General features: G+C 39.0%; 2 protein-coding genes across 13 annotated transcripts in view; one reads left to right on the top strand and one right to left on the bottom strand.

Annotated features, from left to right (window-relative positions):
- LOC105487856 (parkin coregulated like) overlaps positions 1 to 5,717 on the top strand; it is a 45,432-nt gene extending 39,715 nt beyond the window's left edge. For both annotated transcript variants that reach the window (XR_011620455.1, XR_011620457.1), the window contains exon 12: positions 5,378 to 5,717. The gene's annotated coding sequence lies outside the window, so the exon portion shown is untranslated. The remainder of the gene's footprint in view (positions 1 to 5,377) is intronic.
- Positions 1 to 18,409, bottom strand: part of LOC105487858 (potassium voltage-gated channel interacting protein 4) — a 1,213,665-nt gene that overhangs the window by 17,443 nt on the left and 1,177,813 nt on the right. For all 11 annotated transcript variants that reach the window (XM_071092623.1, XM_071092629.1, XM_011751500.3 and 8 more), the window contains 2 exons: positions 11,487 to 11,556; positions 2,482 to 2,552 (listed from right to left, as the gene is read on the bottom strand). In XM_071092623.1, the coding sequence (XP_070948724.1) occupies positions 2,482 to 2,552; positions 11,487 to 11,556 (141 nt within the window). The remainder of the gene's footprint in view (positions 1 to 2,481; positions 2,553 to 11,486; positions 11,557 to 18,409) is intronic.

The raw sequence follows: 18,409 nt of genomic DNA, 5'->3' as shown, positions 1-18,409 counted from the left end.
GTGTAAAATTGGATATAATTTGCCCTAGGAAATTGGTGGTATATTTCTGATACATAAGTAATTTCAAGTAATGGAATCACTAATAGTTTTTGCCTTACTCATCCTCTGGAAGCCAGGTATAAAAGTTTATATTAGGTGAACTGTATTAGGTAAAACCTTTGGCTTCTATATTATAAATTAAGACTGTGCTGTAATTAAACTTGTTCCTAAAGTGAAGCAAACACAAATACGACATTATCATGAAATGATCAGTTACTCTCACGGAATGACTTAAGCTGCCATTAGCAAAAGAAACATTATGGAGACTGGAACCCAGGACACTCTTCCGACAACCATCTCCTCTCCCTCTACTAACTGCTGCTTCTACACCCAGGATAAACCTGCCTGCCCCATCTTGACTTAGTTCATTCCCTCTCCTTAGTTCATTTCTTCTCCACTCTCAGCTTTTATTTTTCTCTTTTCAGTGATATTTTTCACTTAAGTTATGGGAGATGATGTTTTGGGATTCGTGGCCCAGAATCTTTGCAATTGTGGTACCCAGTCTGCATGAGCACGGAGTATGTGTGAGGAGGTTTTTGGGTGCCCCTGTTCATCCTGCCCCTGTGGTGACTGGCTGGATTACATCGCAGAAGGCTGCACCCTTCTTTTTTCATCTGGACTCCACAAAGCTCTTGCACCCAGATAGCTGCCTACGCCCATATGAACTTTTCTTTTAAACATAACAGTTCTATTGAAATACAATTCTACCCATTTTGTTTTAATTTCTTTTGAATTTGTTTCATGCTTCACCTCCAATACCTTTACTGGAGTTCAGGCTTTCATCAGCCCCTGTCTGGACTCTTGGCATACTTAGCTGCTAATTACACTCCATGTTTCCAGGAATATAGCTCTGATAAATTAACATCCCTGCCAAAAATTCTACAAAGACTCCTCATCTCCTGCAAGATAGTCCAGTCTCCTGCCTAAGACGTGTCAGGATCTGGCCTCTGTCTCCTTCCCCAGCCTTCGCTCTTGGCTCTCCAATTGTGTATTCTATCTTCTTGATGATTTACACATGTTTTCTCTTGGTTCCCAGACCTGATATACTCTGTCCAGCCTCTGCCCCACTCTCCATTGCTTTCCATCCCATCCCAAGTCTTTATTCTGTTAGGGAGCTCCTGACTGTCCTTTAGACTTCGTCCATCGATTACACTGGGCAGGCTTCCCTGCTACAGCCCTTTTTGCACCCGTACTATTTCCTTGCTGACTTCATTCATCATCTGCTTCCCTTTATCAGGGCTCTCATCAACATTTCTGCTGATATTTAAGATGCATCCTTCCTCACTTCCAAAAATACATGCATCTTCCAAATTATCTCATATACATATATTCCATAAATAAATATATATATGTATATATGGAAAAGAGAAATTGGAATCACGAAGCAAAATATGTATAATGCTACTTCTCAGCCCAAGCACAACCAAATCAGAATGTAACAAATGAGGTATATATTTTTCACATATTTTTCCTAACAAAAATAAAACCCTTCACAGCTGATCAGAGTTCATGTTGGGTTTATTCTCCTAATTATATATATATCTATTATATCTCCTATATTTAAGTCAATATACTACAATTTGTGATCCGCCATGTACCATTTGAATCATATGAATTACATACATATATATATGAAATATATATACATATATAAGCTATGTAAGTAGGACATATTTCATTTTACTAGAAATATACAGTAGTTCATGAATGAAATTATACACAGTAGTTCATGAACAGAATTATACACAGTAGTTCATGAACGAAATTAAATACTTTCTAGCCAGACGTGGTGGCAAGTGCCTGTAATCCCAGCTACTCAGGAGGCTGAGGCAGGAGAATCACTTGAACCTGGGTGGCAGAGGTTGCAGTGAGCTGAGATTGTGCCACTGCACTCCAGCCTTTATGACAGAGCAAGACTCTGTCTCTCAAAAAAAAAAAAAGAAAAACAAAACAAAAAAAAAACTTTCTCTACAGATCACTTAAAGTTTGTCATTTAAAAAGAGATTTCCTCGTAGAATTGTCAGACTGGTGAATATAGTCTTTTTCTACATTTAATTTATTGCCCGTTTGCCCCACTTACTGAGACTGCCACAGTGGGGCTTTTGACTTTATCATCTTTGTATTTCCAAGGCCTACCACTGACTGGCCCATAAGGAGGTGTCAGTAACTGTTAGTTAAATCATTTGCCTTCTGGGACTTTTCACATGTAGTTGAAGAAATGGACTCTCCCTGTATGAGCCAATATAAAGCACTAGAAAATAAATTAAATGTGGCTTGCAATTTGTACATCTTTTGAAAGATAATTCTTGGCAATTACATGAGAGAAAGGGAATGTCCTTGGGCTTTATTTCCCCTGAGCAAAAATAATCATCACGGAACTCACATTTCCTCCTAAAAAGCGTAAACTAAAGTCAAATGATAGGAGTATAATCCAGGGCTTACCTCGAAACTCACAGCTCCATTGTGGTCCGTATCAAACGCATTGAACAGAAAATGTGCATATGTTGTAGAGTCTGAAATGGTGAAAAGGGAATATTAAGTCAGTGTTTCCATATCCAACATAAGACTTGGATTGCAGTCCAAGCTTCCTTTGATCCAGAAGAATTAACTCTGCCTCCTTTAATTTGTGCTTTCTTCACAACTGCTTACCCTCTTTCTGTAGAGGACTAGAGTTTGAGATTGACAGGAATGAGCAACCTAGATGGAGGCCATTGGTGACAAACATTCTCTATGAGTTTCTGGCTGGCAATGCTGTAGTCCTGGGTGATGGGATTAACACTGGGACAAGAAATGGTCCCATAGGTGGATGTGAAGATTGAGACTTGTCTGGAATTTGCTTAGTGTTTGGGCGAGAACAGTTCTAGAAGTAAAGTAATAATAATATTAATGAGACAGAGATGAGTTGCTATTATTAGTGTCTCTGTCATTATTAGAACTTTCATCATTGTTACAACTCAGAAAATGATACTGGGACTTAGAGAGGGTGAAAAACATGCCCAAAGTCACACAGTGAAGAAGGAGTAAATCTGGGACATGAACTTAGGTCTTTCTGACTCTGAGAATCAGGCTAGCCCACAGCCAGTACCAGGCTAGCCCACAGGCAGTGAAGTTGGCTGATGGATTGGGGTCAGTGGTCACTTGGGAAGTTTCTGTGGCTGTGTTGGAAGGGGACTGGGTGGTCCTACATGTTCCTAGTTGTATGAAGTTGCATGAAGTAGGGAGCCCCTACTCTTTCAGGGTCCTGGGTGGGATTCGAGGATCTGGGTAATGATGGACAATTATGTCTTCTGAAGTCTAACAGGTCTTCTTAGTTTGCTTCCATCAGCTATTCTTCCCCTCTCATTTTTCCTTCCTTCCTCTCCTGTTTCTCCTTTGTCTCCTTAATCTCTGGGCTTTCTGCCATTTCATTTAAAAGTCTGTATTTTTTTCCTTATTGTTTTCTGTTCTGAGTGCCGAGCTTTCATTCCTAAGGGTTTCTGTGCTTGAACCTTGATAAAATTTACATGATTATTTTCAGTGTTTCATCTCATGGGCTTTAGCCTTTTATTTTAACCTTTTTTGTCTTTTCAAAATCAAATGGTAACCTTTTCGCTCATTGGCTCTAGCCTTTTATCTTCTGTTTTAAATCTCATCTCTTTCTAACTTTTAACCTTTATTGGGTTTTAACTTATCATTGATTTACTTTTTACTTTATGAATTGCTTTTTATAGGCTGTCAGGAAGCTAAGTCACAGTAACAGGAGTACAGAATTGCCCTCCCCAGATAAGAGAGGTCAGAGGTCATCTAAATTTCTCTCCTGGCTCTCAGGGCCCACGGCCTCCTTATAGGTTGTTTTTCCTGAATGCTTCAGTGCAGTAATTAACATTACTGAAGGCTATACATTTCATGAGGTAGATTGTACACTCAATTTCTCAAAATGACAGTGGCATCTTCGGTCATCTCTCACCTTTTTAATATGCTATGAGGAACTACTCATCTTTAAACACAGGAATTACTAGCACTATTTTCAGTGAACTAACCAAGCACCAACATTGAGTCTAAATAATATGTAACACCGTGACATCTAGAGTGGACGTCCATCCAGTATTGATAGGTTGCAGGAAGAAATCCTTTTGCATATGGAGCCAGGGGTTTAATTACCATAAACTTAGTTCTGTTGTTAGGAAGCTCCATTATAGAGTTATCAAGAATTGGCAGCCTATTTCAACTTGCAAAGTCGTTTTACTCTCAACAGTACTTTTTCACAGACTTCTTGAACTACATAGTGCCCTCTGGAGATGTGAATTGATCGATGGTGTGTTAAACTTATTTTCGGAGGAGGAAAAAAAAAAGAGATTTTGCATATTTTATAATGAGCTTCATTAAGCAAGTCTCTTGTTACCCTGTTTTTACAATCAGAGTAAATGTTTTTACCTTAGCAAGCAGTACTCACTGTGAATAATGGCTCAAAGCAAATGATGTTTGCTATTTTTTTAATCAAAAAAAAAAAAAAGAACATGGGTATGTGATAATTACTATTCTTCTCAAACGGAGTTTTTCTAGCTTAAAGCTTGACATGTGGGAATTATGCTTTCAATGTGGTACAGAGGACATCCTGTTCTTCTAAATGTGCCTCGGCAGTTCTTTTAGAAGTTACAGCAGCTTCCCAGTCTAGACAATCCATGCACAGAGGTTTTGGTAATAGCATAGTAGAGTCAGACTGCCTGAATTTAAATCTTAGCTTCAGCAAAGATTAAGTGCATGACCTCAAGCAAGTTGTTCTACCTTTGTGTGGCTCAGTTTCCTCATCTACAAAATAACAACATCAGTATGTACTTCATAGAGGTTTTTTTTTTTTTTTTTTTTTTTTTTTGAGACAAAGTCTTGCTCTTGGCCCCAGGCTGGAGTGCAATGGCACGATCTCGGCTCACTGCAACCTCCACCTCCTGGGTTCAAGCAATTCTCCTACCTCAGCCTCCCAAGTAGCTGGGATTACAGGCACCTGCCACCACACCTGGCGAAGTTTTGTATGTTTAGTAGAGACAGGGTTTCATCACGTTGGCCAGACTGGTCTCAAACTCCTGACCTCAGGTGATCCGCCTGCCTTGGCCTCCCAAAGTGCTGGGATTTACAGGCGTGAGCTACTGTGCCCAGCCTTCATAGAGATCTTATAAAGTTTAAATGAGACACTATTTGCAAAGTGTTTAGAAATAAGCCTATATACTTATTAAAATTTCAATAAATATTAGCTATTATTTCCTGGACAAGCCACTTTTATTTCAACTACCTTAAACACATGTGATCAAATCTTTTACAAATGTAACATCTTTTCACCTTAAATAACTTTCTGTCTTTTTAGGATTTCTGTTGTGTGTCTAGGTGACGAGCTGTAATTTAATGCAATTTTCCGCTCAATAAAAGACAAGAAAATTATGTCCTAAAAAGCAATGGTCCTTCTGATGGAGTTTGGATTTCTTCTGGCAAGCACTTGAAGACAGTGGAAAGTTTGAAAGAAGAGGAGTGAAGCTACTTGCTTTGATTGGGTGAGAGAAAGAAGCAAAGGCATAGGAATGTCCAGCGAGGCAGAAAACTGGATAAAATGACGAAAAGAGAAACTGTCTACAGAAGCATCTATGGTTCTGGTTTTACTCCACTGTGTTCTTAAGCACTCAATAAATATTTGTTAAAAGATTGAATAACTGGCTTCTTGGAATCTAGATTTCAGTACAGTCCAGGGCTTAAAAGATGTAACAATGATCTCCCTTCTCCGTCTATGATCTCTTCCTGATCACATTTCTTTAAATAACAAAAATAGTTACTGAGTTTGTTAAGCTGAGATTGCCTCAGTTTCTTATAATTTTACTTGTGAAGGTGAAAAATAAATGTTGAGATTTGATAGTTGAGCAACAACATTTACAGATTCTTAGGACGGGAAGACATTTTGGATATGATTTAGCATTGTATTTACATTGAACAAAGGTAAAAATAGGGACTTTTAGTGACAAACTGAGGTCACCTAGTTACTTCATGGTAGAGTTGGTAATGAAATCAAGATATTCCTATACCACCTCTTAGAAATCCAAGGATACTAGAGTAGAAAAAACCTGAGGATTCCTTTGATGTGACTCCTACATTTTACAGAGAAACAACCTGAGGCCAAGAAAAGTAAACTACTCGAGGTACATACCTTGATAGGTAGCAGTCTGTCCACAAACTCTGAACTGTCTTAGTCCAAAAGTCTTAACCCAATTATATTGAGAACACAATGCATATAGCAAATAACCCTTGAGTTCGTTCTTCATAGTATTTGAACAAACACACTTGATTATCATGCCCCAGGTTTGTAGAATGAAATCAATCTGGTTTATTTCTTTTTCCTATCCCAAAGCCCTACTCCCATCGAATTCAAGCACGAAGAATAGAATTAGCTTCATGTATTGGAATATACAATTCATGACATCGTTACTGTGGTAAGGCAAGTTCATATGCATGAATAGTAGCTTCCGTCAATAAGCCCCCTGTAAATCACTCTGAAAAATTGTTAGAAATATTGTCCTAGGACAAGGATATTCAGTGGGTGAAGTCTTTTTTAAATTTTCATCTTTATGTCTACAGAACTCATCTGACTCAAGTGCCTTGCACACAGCAGCTGCTTAATAAATGTTTATTGATAGATTATTATGACGAGCTCGTTCATTCATTCATTCATTCAACAGCTGTCTATTAGATGCCTAGTGTAGACAACATAAGTGCATTCCTACAACATGAGCAGAAATAGCCCAGGAAACTATGATTTTTATGGGCTTTAAAAATGTTTAGTGAACTAAAAGCTTACATACTAAGCTTCTATTATATGTGGAGTTTAAAAAGTTGTTGCGTAACCATATAGGCAGTAGCACCAACAAGCCGTCTCCTCTCTGCTTGCCTTAGAGTAGCCATACTTTATCCCCTGCAAACAAGAGGCTTGTGTTCAATCCAGTTTTTTCTGACATCCAGCTCACCGAGCAAGTTGGGCTTGATAAACTGTTTCACAAAGCAGTAGAGAAAGCTAACAGCCTGACACAATACAAATTGCAGAGAGTTCTGTAGATAAGACAAAGCACTTTCCTGGAGGAAATGGTGAGATGTTGTGATTTATGGACCCATCAGTGTTACTGTTCATAATGAGAAAACCTGTTGCATTCAGACCATCATCCTGAATAAACGATGGCTCCGTGGAATGGAAGTGTAAGGATGGCCATCATATGAATTTGTTTGCCATCAGAGATCACGTTCTTCCTTAGGACATTTTTCCTTTTCTGGCCACATATAAGAAACAATTTGTATGTATGATATTAATTTTTTTAATGCAAAGCAAATCATAATTCTTTTATTTCATTTCCTTCAGCAATGCCTCGTGTTCAGATTTCTGCATTCAATTAACATGAAGAATCAAATAATTGTTAAGAGTGTAACAGTAATTTTTTCTCAAATCCCTAATCCCTTTGGATTTTGTAACAGGAATCCTTTGCAAAATAGATGTGCTCTGTTTAAGAAGATGTTCTCTAATGCGGAAATGTTGTTTTTCAAATAAAGATATAATTTTAATGTGGAGCTGTATCCAAGTTTTAGTATGTAATAACTTGATTTGAAATGATTGAAAACTGAGGATTTTCATCTGCATTGGTGCTTTGATATTAATGCTTATTAAGATGTTGGTAGGCACTCAGTAAATATAATTTTTCTTTAAAAAATCTATGGGTTTTTAAACAATTTAGAGAAATATGAGGTAGTTAATTAATTCCCCAAATTAATCTCTCATTAGTGCAGACAGTGAACCCATTATAATCCTGGCATCAAGTACTATTACCAATACCTGTCTCTGGTCTGTGAGAAGGGCCCTCCCCTCTGCACTGTAGTAATGAGATGGGGTGGGAGAGTTGTCGTCCAAAGTATATCCAAATTCACTTAATAACAAGTCTTCCTGTGTTTTCTTAGAATTCTAATTTAATTCTTTTAAGAGTCCATCGAAAACAAAAAATTGTTTTGACAAGTCAGGCACAAAATTGTTTTAAATCCACGAAACTAGCTAAAACCAAATGGAATTAAAACCCCAAAGGAAACCTGACTCTTGTATGAAACAACTAATACTTAAGTGCTGTATACTTTTCAAAGAGCCTTTTACAGATACTATTCCATTGTACAGTGATAGCCACCACGTGAGGTGGGTGTCATTCATTCATTCATGCAAAAAGTATTTATCAAGTGCTATTACTTGTCAGTTACTGTCCCATGACCTGTGGATACAACAGTAAACAAAGTGGAGAAATCTGTTCCCCTGGAGCTGACATTCTAATGGAGAGAAAGACAAAAACAACAATAGTACAAGTGAAATATATATTATTGGATTGTCTCAAGTGCTATAGAGAGACATAAAGCAGGGGAAGGAGGAATGTTCAAGGCATTGCAATTTAAGATAGAGTGATCAGGGCAAGTCTCACTGAGAAAGTGGCATTGGAGTAAATGCAAAGGTGATGAGATCTTGAGATAGATATTTGAGAGAAGAGAATTTCAGGCGGAGGGAACAGCAAGTTCAAAGACCCAGGAGCAGCAGCATGTCTGGTGTGCTGGTGGGATGGCCACCATTTGTAGGCCACTCTATAGGTTGTGGCTTATGTTCTATGGAATGGTATGGTTTTGAGCAGAGCAGTAACATGATTTGCTTACATTTTAATGGGATCACTCTGACTCATTTTTAAGAGTAGACTATGGTTCGAGGAGGGGTCATCAGAATCAGAGAAGTCAGTTTGGAGACTACTGTGTTTATTTTGGCAGGAGATAATGGTGGCTCCTTTAAGTGGAAATTAGTAAAATAAAAGGCCAATTAGCAAGGTCAATGGCAAAGTCAACTCTGGCCATAATCACAGAGAGAAACAATTGTCCCCTATGTTGAGTAGACGTCAGAGTTGAAAGGAAGTACTAGATGGTTCCCTCCTTGAGGTAAAACCTTCTTCCTGAACTTCCGATTCATGGACTCCACCATCCCATCCCATCACTCTTTTTCCTCCAAATCTGAATCCTATTTATCTCTTTTCTTTTCTATCCTAAAGCTAGTAACATCTCCTTTACCAGCTCCTTCCCTGTGTATAAACAATGTCCAATCTCTTCTACATTAAAACTAAAGTCTTCCACTGGTATCTACCCAGCACTATGGCCAGTTTCCTTGTCATCACTTCACTCTTCCAGCAAAGCTTTCTGTAAGTGCTGTCTCTATTGGTGGTCGCTGCTTTCTTCTCATCGTCCTTTTCACCCTCTGCAATTTGGCTTCTGCTTGTGCGCTCCACTCCCTGGTACTTCATCCAGGGCACTTGGGCTGTCCTGATCATGCCCAGTAATGACTCCCATGTTGCCACACCCCAAAGAGACCTTCTGATTCTTACTAGACTTTGTTTCATTTCTGAACTATCGATCTCTGTTGTGTTTGTTTCCATAAACTGTTCATTCTCCGTCTCCTTTGTGGATGCCTTTTCCTTATGGTTCTTGACATATGTTCTGGGGTTTCCTGCTGGCCTCATGGAGCTCACCACCTTTTATAACTCCCCCAGTAACCTCATCTACATCATGGATTTAACCACTACTTCTTGATTAATAATTCTCAAATCCCTGTCTCTTTCTCTGACTTGTCCTCTGAGCCTCAAATTTGTACCAACTTCTAGTTGGGTCTAAATCCCCGCAGGCACCTCAGATGTAATTTGTCCAAAACTGAGATCATTATCCCACTACTACTCATGTAAAGAGTCACCTGGTGTCCATGATGGAATCCTGGAAGGCATCAGAAACTCCTCTCTTCATCTTTTTATGCCACAAAAAGCTAGTTCATCACTAAATTCTTCCATTTTTATCATCTAAGTATGTCTGTAATCTGTCCCCACTTCTCAATTTCTCCTATGCAAATCCTTGTTTAAAGACCTTATTGTTTTGCCTCCTACAGTAGTAATCTTCTAATTAGTCTCCCCCGCCTGCAGTATTGCTGACCTCAAGCTAATCTTCCACAGACCTATCAGCAAAATGTATCCCAAACACAAATCTGACTGTAACAGATCCCACTTAAACTTCTCAGTGGCTTTGCTTCACCTCAAGGATAAAGTCCCATTTCTTCATATGGCATCCTTGACTGTCTAGGACATTTCACCCTCCATTGTACACTCTCTACCCTATTCACACCCAAATCCTGGCAATTTCCTGCAAATGCCCACCTTCAGTTCTATACTGTGACCCAAGTGTCCTATTTGCCTAAAACGTCATGTCCCTACTGGCTTTTAAAGCGGGAAGACATCATACTCTCAGGAGAAGTGAACTTCTCCTGAGAGGTATAATGGGAGAGCAAGACTATATACTTTGGAAATGGATCAAACTCTCTGCACCTTACTTTTCACGTGTATATCTTTAAAAAAAATGAGGGTTACAGATGGGGTTGTTAGATGGTGAGGCATGCCAGGGGCAGGCACATAGTAGATGCTTTCTGAATGGCAACAACTTCAGCTCAGGTTCAACTCATCTGGCGAGACTCTTTTTATGTCCTGTCTGTCCTGCAGCTAATTTAATCATGCCAGCACTGTGCCCTCAGAATATTAGTTTTTAACTCCCATAATCACAGTTATACTTGAGATTGACATTGCCCATCTGCTACACTAAGCTATAACATTATTTTGGAGAAAGACCACATCCTATTCCTCTTATTCCTCCTACATGATCAGCACCTCACACATGGCTGGGCACACCATAGGCTATGGGACAAATATGAGTTGGGCATCTGTTAGGTGATTGAAAGAAAAACTGTAAGGTCCAATGGCAAGAATATCTTTTCACTCATCTCTAACATGCATGTATTATCTTTACGCTATCCTTGTGTTTTCTTACCAATTAAAATAATATCTAGGATGGTTTCAATTTTCTCAGATGAGGGAGCACAGCAAAGAATTACTAAAAGAAAACAGCAGAAAATATACAACGGGAGGCTGCAGAAAATCTAGGTTATAACCCAGATCTGCCACTGAGTCAATATGTGGCCCGGAGCAAACCATTTACCTTCTCCAATCCCCAGATTTCATATCTGTAAATTGAGGATAATTATGTTTGTCCTAATTTTGAGAGTTGGGAGAATCAAGTGAGACCTATAATGCATGTGAATGAGCTTTGTGGCATTGTGAGCACCCTCGTAATAGAAAGCATTGTGCATTTGAGAGACACAGTACTAGGCACACAGTAATAGTTGTATTCAACTAAAGAGTATCCTCTTGGATATTTGAAAATTTCTAAGTCGCTGGCTTTTATGATACATTAAAAATTATATGCACTTGCATGCTATGCATTCTTTTACATAACGATTAAAAATGTAGCATCATGCTATGAAAAATTAAACTCAACTCAACACTGCAAGCATAATTGTAACTCTGATAGTATGTTAACAAGTCCACATTTGTACTTACCTCCCTGTGGGAAGAACTGCGAGTAAATCTCTTTGAAGGTTTCTTCATTAACAACACCACTGGGGCATTCCTAGGGAAAGTGGCAGAGAAGCAATATGAGCAAAGTGCTCATAAAACTGATTTTTTTTTTTTTGCACATTTTGAAACAACGGCCTACCACGCAAAGCTGCACCAAGAAAGTTAACCATTCATCTATTATTACAAAGGGAATAAAAGCACACTATAAACTTATCTTTGTTCCAGTTCTCACAGGAAAAAAAAGTAGATGTAAATATCTTTGCATATTGAGTATCAAAAGTGTGATGTATTCAGAAACACAGTGCTGCTTTTAAGAACACATCTGTTTATTATAAATGAAGTAAAAGGAAACTGCATTTTTTTTTCACACAGCAAGCATGTCGCGAGAGGTTTATAATATGGTCTTTGGTGAATCTTGGTTTTGTCTTCTCCAGGTTTTCTGAACCCACATAATCTTTGGTTCAATGGCAAAATTACTTCATTGGCATCTCCAGTGGCTCAAGAAGTTTCAAGCAGGACTAGATACTAATGCTTGTTAACAGGATGTCTAGGCATACCCGAGACATGGTTCTGTAACAAGTGACCTTGGGTGAGAGAGAATCCCATGATATTTTTGAACTTCTGGAAAGGAGAGTCTGCAAAGAAACAGTCTGGGCTTAATAGATCCCCACCTTTGTCCCTGGGTCAACTTATCGAAGAACAATGAACATTGATCTTGGGAACTACACCCATGTTGGACTACTGACCGGGAGGGGCCACAGGACAAGGCTAGCCCTCTGAGAGTGGTTTTGGCATTTTTGCTAAAAAAAAAAAAAAAAAAAGGAACAAGAAACTTAAATCTAAAGTGTCAGAAGGGGGCTACCGTGGTGGTGAATATAAGGTTTGAGCAAGCAAATTGTTCCCCAATCTCTGGAAATTCCTCAATTTTTTGAAGTTATAAGAACCAGTCTGGTTAAGAATGTTAGGCATAGAGGCCCCCTGAGTGGTGGAGACTGACAACCACATGATAGTCCAGAATTGAATCACATGTGAGATATTAACTGTATGGTGATCCCTTGTTATCCATGGTGCATTGCTTCCAGGACCACCCCGGATACCAAAATCCACACACACTCAAATCCCACACTTGGCACTGTAGAACCTGCAGATAAGAGAAGTTGGTCCTTCCTGTCCTGTATCTTTGATCTGCCTTTGGCTGTGGATGCTGAAGCTGCAAATTCAGAGGGGCAACTATATTTATTGGCAAAAATCCACATATAAGTGGACCCACACACTTCCAGCTAGTGTTGTTCAAGAGTCAACTGTACATTGTAAGTGGAGAAGTGATAAGTTCTGTTTAGTCCCTTAGTAGATTCTCGTGAACAGTCGCATGTGATCAGAGCTCCCCTGACTCTAGCTGTCACAGCACTCCCGCGCCACCTAACGTCCAGCCAGGACTAAGTTCACCGGGGAAGGATGAATGGTGTGCTAACTCCCCAACAGGCCTGACTTTAGACATGAATATTCTGTGTACTCTAAATTCGATACTGTTCCTGGCATCTTTATCAATCACCTACATCACTTAACCCTTAAAATCATTGTTCCCTCACTAATAAACTTACTTTCTGAATTTGGTCTTTCTTTATTCCAATGAGGCAGTTACTCAACTGAAATGTGCTTCACCTGCAGAATTTTCTATTTTCTCATTTGTTGTTTTGAAAGGTAGGACCTTTGATACATAAACAATGTTAGCAGTTTCAATGTGAATTTGTGTTTACAGAGCTTCTCAATATGGTTTTATCCCATTTGTTAATGATAATGAGCTTAGGTAGGCAAAATAGCTCCATTCACAGAGGCAGAACTGGAGGTGCTGGGTGGCAAAGCACTTTGTTACACACTAAGCCAGTGGGGAAGCTGGAATGTGGACTTAGGACTCTCTAGGTCACAACAAGGTTTCATATTAGATGACCCCTATGGAAATAATGATGACCTCAAGGACCTAAGAGAATTGGAGCAAAGAAAAAAACAACCAAAATCAAAAGAGCAAGCAAGTGAACTGTGATGGTTGATTTTATGTGTTTAACTTGTCTGGGCCATAGTGTCCAAGTGTTTGGTCAAGCATTATTCTGGATAGTTCTGTAAAGGTGTTTTTGAGATTACACGGATGCAAAAGTAATTGTGGTTTTTGCTATTACTCTCAATACATTTAAGCTGGTGGACGTTAAGTAAAGCAGATTGCCCTCCATAATGTGAAGGGGCATCATTGAATCAGTTTAAGGCCTGAAAAGAACAAAGACAGACCTCCCCAGAGAAAAAGAGTGTTCTTCAGACATCATCTGTAATATTGGCTTCCCTTGTTCACCAAATACCCTGCCTTTGGACTTGAACTGTAACTGTTTTCTGAGGCTCCAGCTTGCCAGACCCCTCCACTAGTTATCAAGCTGGCCAAGGCTCCACAAAGTATGAGCCAATATCTTAATAAATCTCTTTATACTCACATCCTATTAGTTCCATTTCTCTGAAGGACCCTAATACATAAATGAATTAGCAACCAACAGCTACAACTCTGAAAAGGAAAGAAGGTGGTATGTATACAGCCAATCTTTCAAACATTTTGACTATGTAGCTGGCACCAATAGACCCATTTTAAGACTAAACACTTTGGAGTTGGACCTTCTCACACATGGAAATTGTGATTTATTGGCTGTTTAATGCTAAGCCATTTGCTTGGGATAATAAGGAGAGAGTAAATACCTGGCTCTCTGCCATCGGGTCGCAAGCTTGTGCAAAATTAGAGTTGGAAAGGTGCCGGGGAGTTAAAGTTGATGCTGATAAAAGAAGAGGATGGCAGGAAAAGGGACCTCTGCACTCAACAAACTTGCTAGCTGCCTTCGGTCTCTAGATACATTTGATAGATATAATGTGAAATGAATTTGTAAACTGACTATCTGACATGCACGTGTTTTGTGTTTAATCACATATCTGTGTCAGAGGAAATCTTTTCTCTGCCAAATGAAAACTGCTGGCCAAGTTTCAGGGTGGAAATCAGATAAATTTGTCTTTATCCACCTTATATTCATTACGTTAGTTTACAACTCTATGAACACATATTGTATGCCTATTATTCCAGGAGCCTCCTAGGAACTGGGACTGCTACAATAAATGATTCAAAGGTCTTACCATCATGGAACCTCTATCCAACTAGAAGAATAAAGACTGTCTTTGTTCGGGCTGCTTTAACAAAATGCCATAGACTAGGCAGCTTATAAACAATAGAAATTTATTTCTCATAGTACTGGAGGCCAGGAAGTCTAAGACCATAGGGTCGGCAGATTCAGTACTTGATGAGGGCACATTCCTGGTTCATATATGGAACCTTCTAGCTGTGTCCCCACATGGTGACAGGGGCAAGCTAGCTCTGTGGGGTCTTTTATAAAAGGACACTCATCTCATTGATGAAGTCTCTGCCCACATGATCTAATCATCTCCCAAAGACCCCACCTCCTAATACCATCACATTGGGGGTTAGGATTTCAACATATGAGTTCTGAAGGGACACAAACATTCAGACCATAGCAAAGACCAAAAACTAGATAAAAGATCAAAAAATCAAATCCAAGAATTATGATCTTTTATTTATTCCCAGAGACTTTTTATTGAAACTAGTGCATTTTTAACCTTCAGGTGAGAAACGGATGCTAGTGATTTACAAGATGGTATACATTCTCTGACTTTTTGTTCACCTCTTTTGTGCAGTGATCTCTCCATAAAAGTGGTCTCTCTACTGCTCCATCAAGAATGAATTTGGCCAGGCTGCATGTGAAGCAAAGTATAAACCACAAACAATGTGCTACATTAGTTAACTTGCTGCTGTAGCAATTAGGCCTTCAAATATCCCTTAATCAAAATGCTTGGGAACAGAAGTGTCTTGGATTTTAGATTTTTTGGGATTTGGAATATTCACATTAGACTCACAGGTTGTGTTAGTTCATTTTCATACTGCTATAAAGTACTGCCCAAGTCTGGGTAATTTATAAAGGAAAGACGTTTAATTGACTCACAGTTCAGCATCCCTGGGGAGGCCTCAGGAAACTTACAATCATGGTGGAAGGCAAAGGAGAAGGAGGGCACCTTCTTCACCAGGCGGCAAGAAGGAGAAGTGCTGAGTGAAAGGGAGGAGCTCCTTATAAAACCATCAGATCTTATGAGAACTCACTCACTGTCAGGAGAACAGCATGGGGGAAACTGCCTCCATGATTCAATTACCTCCACCTGGTCTCTCTCTTGACATGTGGGGATTATGGGGATTACAATTCAAGGTGAGATTTGGGTGGAGACACAAAGCCTAACCACATCACCAGTTGAACATACCTAACCTGAAAATCTGAAATGCTCCAATAAGCATTAACTTTGAATGCCATTTTGTCACTCAAAAAGTTTTGGATTTTAGAGTATTTTGCTCTTTTGGATTAGGGATATTCAACCTGTATAACACATTTAAAAACCATGTAGTATATTTCTTATTCACATAACAATCTTGGGTGAGTGTACAGATCAACTGATGGTTCTTCTAGGGACAGCGGCTAATGAAGATTTGGTGACTTTAACATATGGCTCCAACAGTCTCTGTGACTGTCTCATCCAGAAGGAGGAAAAGAGTGCTGAAAAGAGTGCTGAAGAGAGTGCATGGAAGCTTTTTATGGGCCAGGTCTTAAAGTGGTATACATAATTTCTATTCTCACTTTTTTTGTTGTTGTTAGAGATCACTTAATGTGTCTACCCCAAACAAAGTAAGTCTGGTATGGCCAGGAAGAAGACAAGAATGCAGATTTGGTAAAGAGTTTGGAATATCTATCCCTGTGGCATGTTTGAAAGATACTCCAAGTGTCTGTGTTCTGAAATAGTTCTCCCACTGACGCTTTATTTATTGATTTTTATTTTTTGTTTTTGTAAAGATGGGATCTCACTATGTTGCCCAGGCTGGATTTGAACTCCCTGCCACAAGCAATCCTGCCTTGGCCTCCCAAAGTGCTGGGATTACAGGTGTGAGCCCAGCCTCCCACTGATGTTGTAACATGAAGATTATCAAGTCATTTAGCAGTATAAATTGTCTCCATTTCCCAGGTGTCATTTTTAAAGACTGTTTACTTGCTTCAAGTAAACAAGGACAATGAAGCTTAAACATCTGAGCATGAATTTGTTCACTGGGTTTTCCTAAGGATGCAAGAAGCAGTAGGGTTCCTGGGTTTAGGGAAAGTGAGAAATGCCTCACTCATGCATCTTTTGAAAATTTGCTGTAAGCTCCTACTAACCTTTATGGTTCTGTATTCTATTTTCTAATGAAATTTTGTCTGATTATTAGCAAATGATTATTCCATGAAAATATGCCCTCTATAGAAAAAAAGAAAATGAAAATCACCCATAACCTGACTACTGTAAGAGTATATTGGTCATTTATCTAAGCATATATACTATAGAAATAAAGTTTTAATAAGACAAAATTACAGTATTTTATCTTCTTTTTTTAACTTTAGGATAAATATGCTGAACATTTTTTACATCATGATTTTTAATGACCGCATAATAATGCATCCACTGAACTTACCATACTGTTGCATATTGAGACGATTTTGGCATTTTTGCACTACATAGGAATAATGATGTAATTAATATTCTATGCATCCATCTGTGACTGCACCTGTGGTTCTTTCTTTATGACGAATCCCAGAAGGAGAATCATAAGACCAACGAGTTAAACCATTGAAAGGTCTTACTATGCACAGTCATGGTGCTTTCCAGAAATGCTGCATCCATTTGTGCTGCCACCGCAACCTTATGAGAAAGTCTCACACGGAGAGGAGCTACTGACCAGAATCACATGGGAATTGGACGCGCACACAACCCCATGAACAAACAGCAATCATTTGCTTCCCTCATGAGTCTAATCATCATTCTGAAAATTACTAGTGGATACTAAGGCGTTTGGACAGGTCGCTCCAAGGGATAAAGCAATTTGCCTGTTTTTCACGCAGACAGGGTTGCTGTGATGGCAGTCAGCGGAACCACATCACCACAATCACAATGGTTTATTGAGTATAAAATAAACAGCTCCATTCTTTCTTATGTAGACCATTACTTTTAACATTTTCATCAACCCTGAAAGGTGGGTATTATTTAGACATGAGGACAATGAGCTGGGAGAGATGAAGTCACTTGTTTGAGTCACACAGGTTTTGATGGAGACATCTATTTGCTCATTGATTCAATAAGTAGTTATTTAATGCCTTCTAAGTGTCAGTAAATAGTCCATATGCCTTTTACTATTCTGGGCACTGGAGATACAGGAATGAGTTTTTAAAACTCCATTTTTTTTTTTTTGCTCTTGTAGAATATAACATTTAGTGGAATCAAATTCATAGCTCTGACTCCATGAATTGCAATGTTATCTTGCCCTCTGGATTATTACTTTTTCTTCTATTAGGACTGAAAACATGTTCTCCTGGAGAGTCATCTGTGGAAATCCTTGTTTTGGGAAGATGTACTAGGTGTGTTTGTACCCAGAGGCACCCGTCACGGCTGTGTTAGAGAGAGGTATGTGCAAAGGGAAGCCATTTCAATCAAAATTGGGAGCACCGATTAAAATTTATTGTGTATTGTAGCTTGAGAGATTTGAGGACAATAATTTTTTTCTTTTTAGAAATCTTTGGTTTTAGTGCAACAAGAACCTCCCCACCTTCCTCTTTGCCACATACTCTTTACTGTTACTGTAAATGGCTAGACAGTAATGGCCTGAGGAAAATGTTCTGGTTTTTAGGACCAGTCAAATGAACTGCTCCATCCAATATTTAGGAGCTGGAGGTCCCTGGTTCTGCTGGCTGGTATACTCATCTATGATGACCATTGCATTTCTTTTATTGCCTCTGAAA

This window comes from Macaca nemestrina, chromosome 3 (genome assembly GCF_043159975.1).
Source record: "Macaca nemestrina isolate mMacNem1 chromosome 3, mMacNem.hap1, whole genome shotgun sequence".
In the NCBI taxonomy this organism is placed as follows: Eukaryota; Metazoa; Chordata; class Mammalia; order Primates; family Cercopithecidae; genus Macaca; species Macaca nemestrina.
The sequence above is the reverse complement of the archived record's forward strand: the minus strand, read 5'-3'. Positions and strand labels throughout refer to the sequence as shown.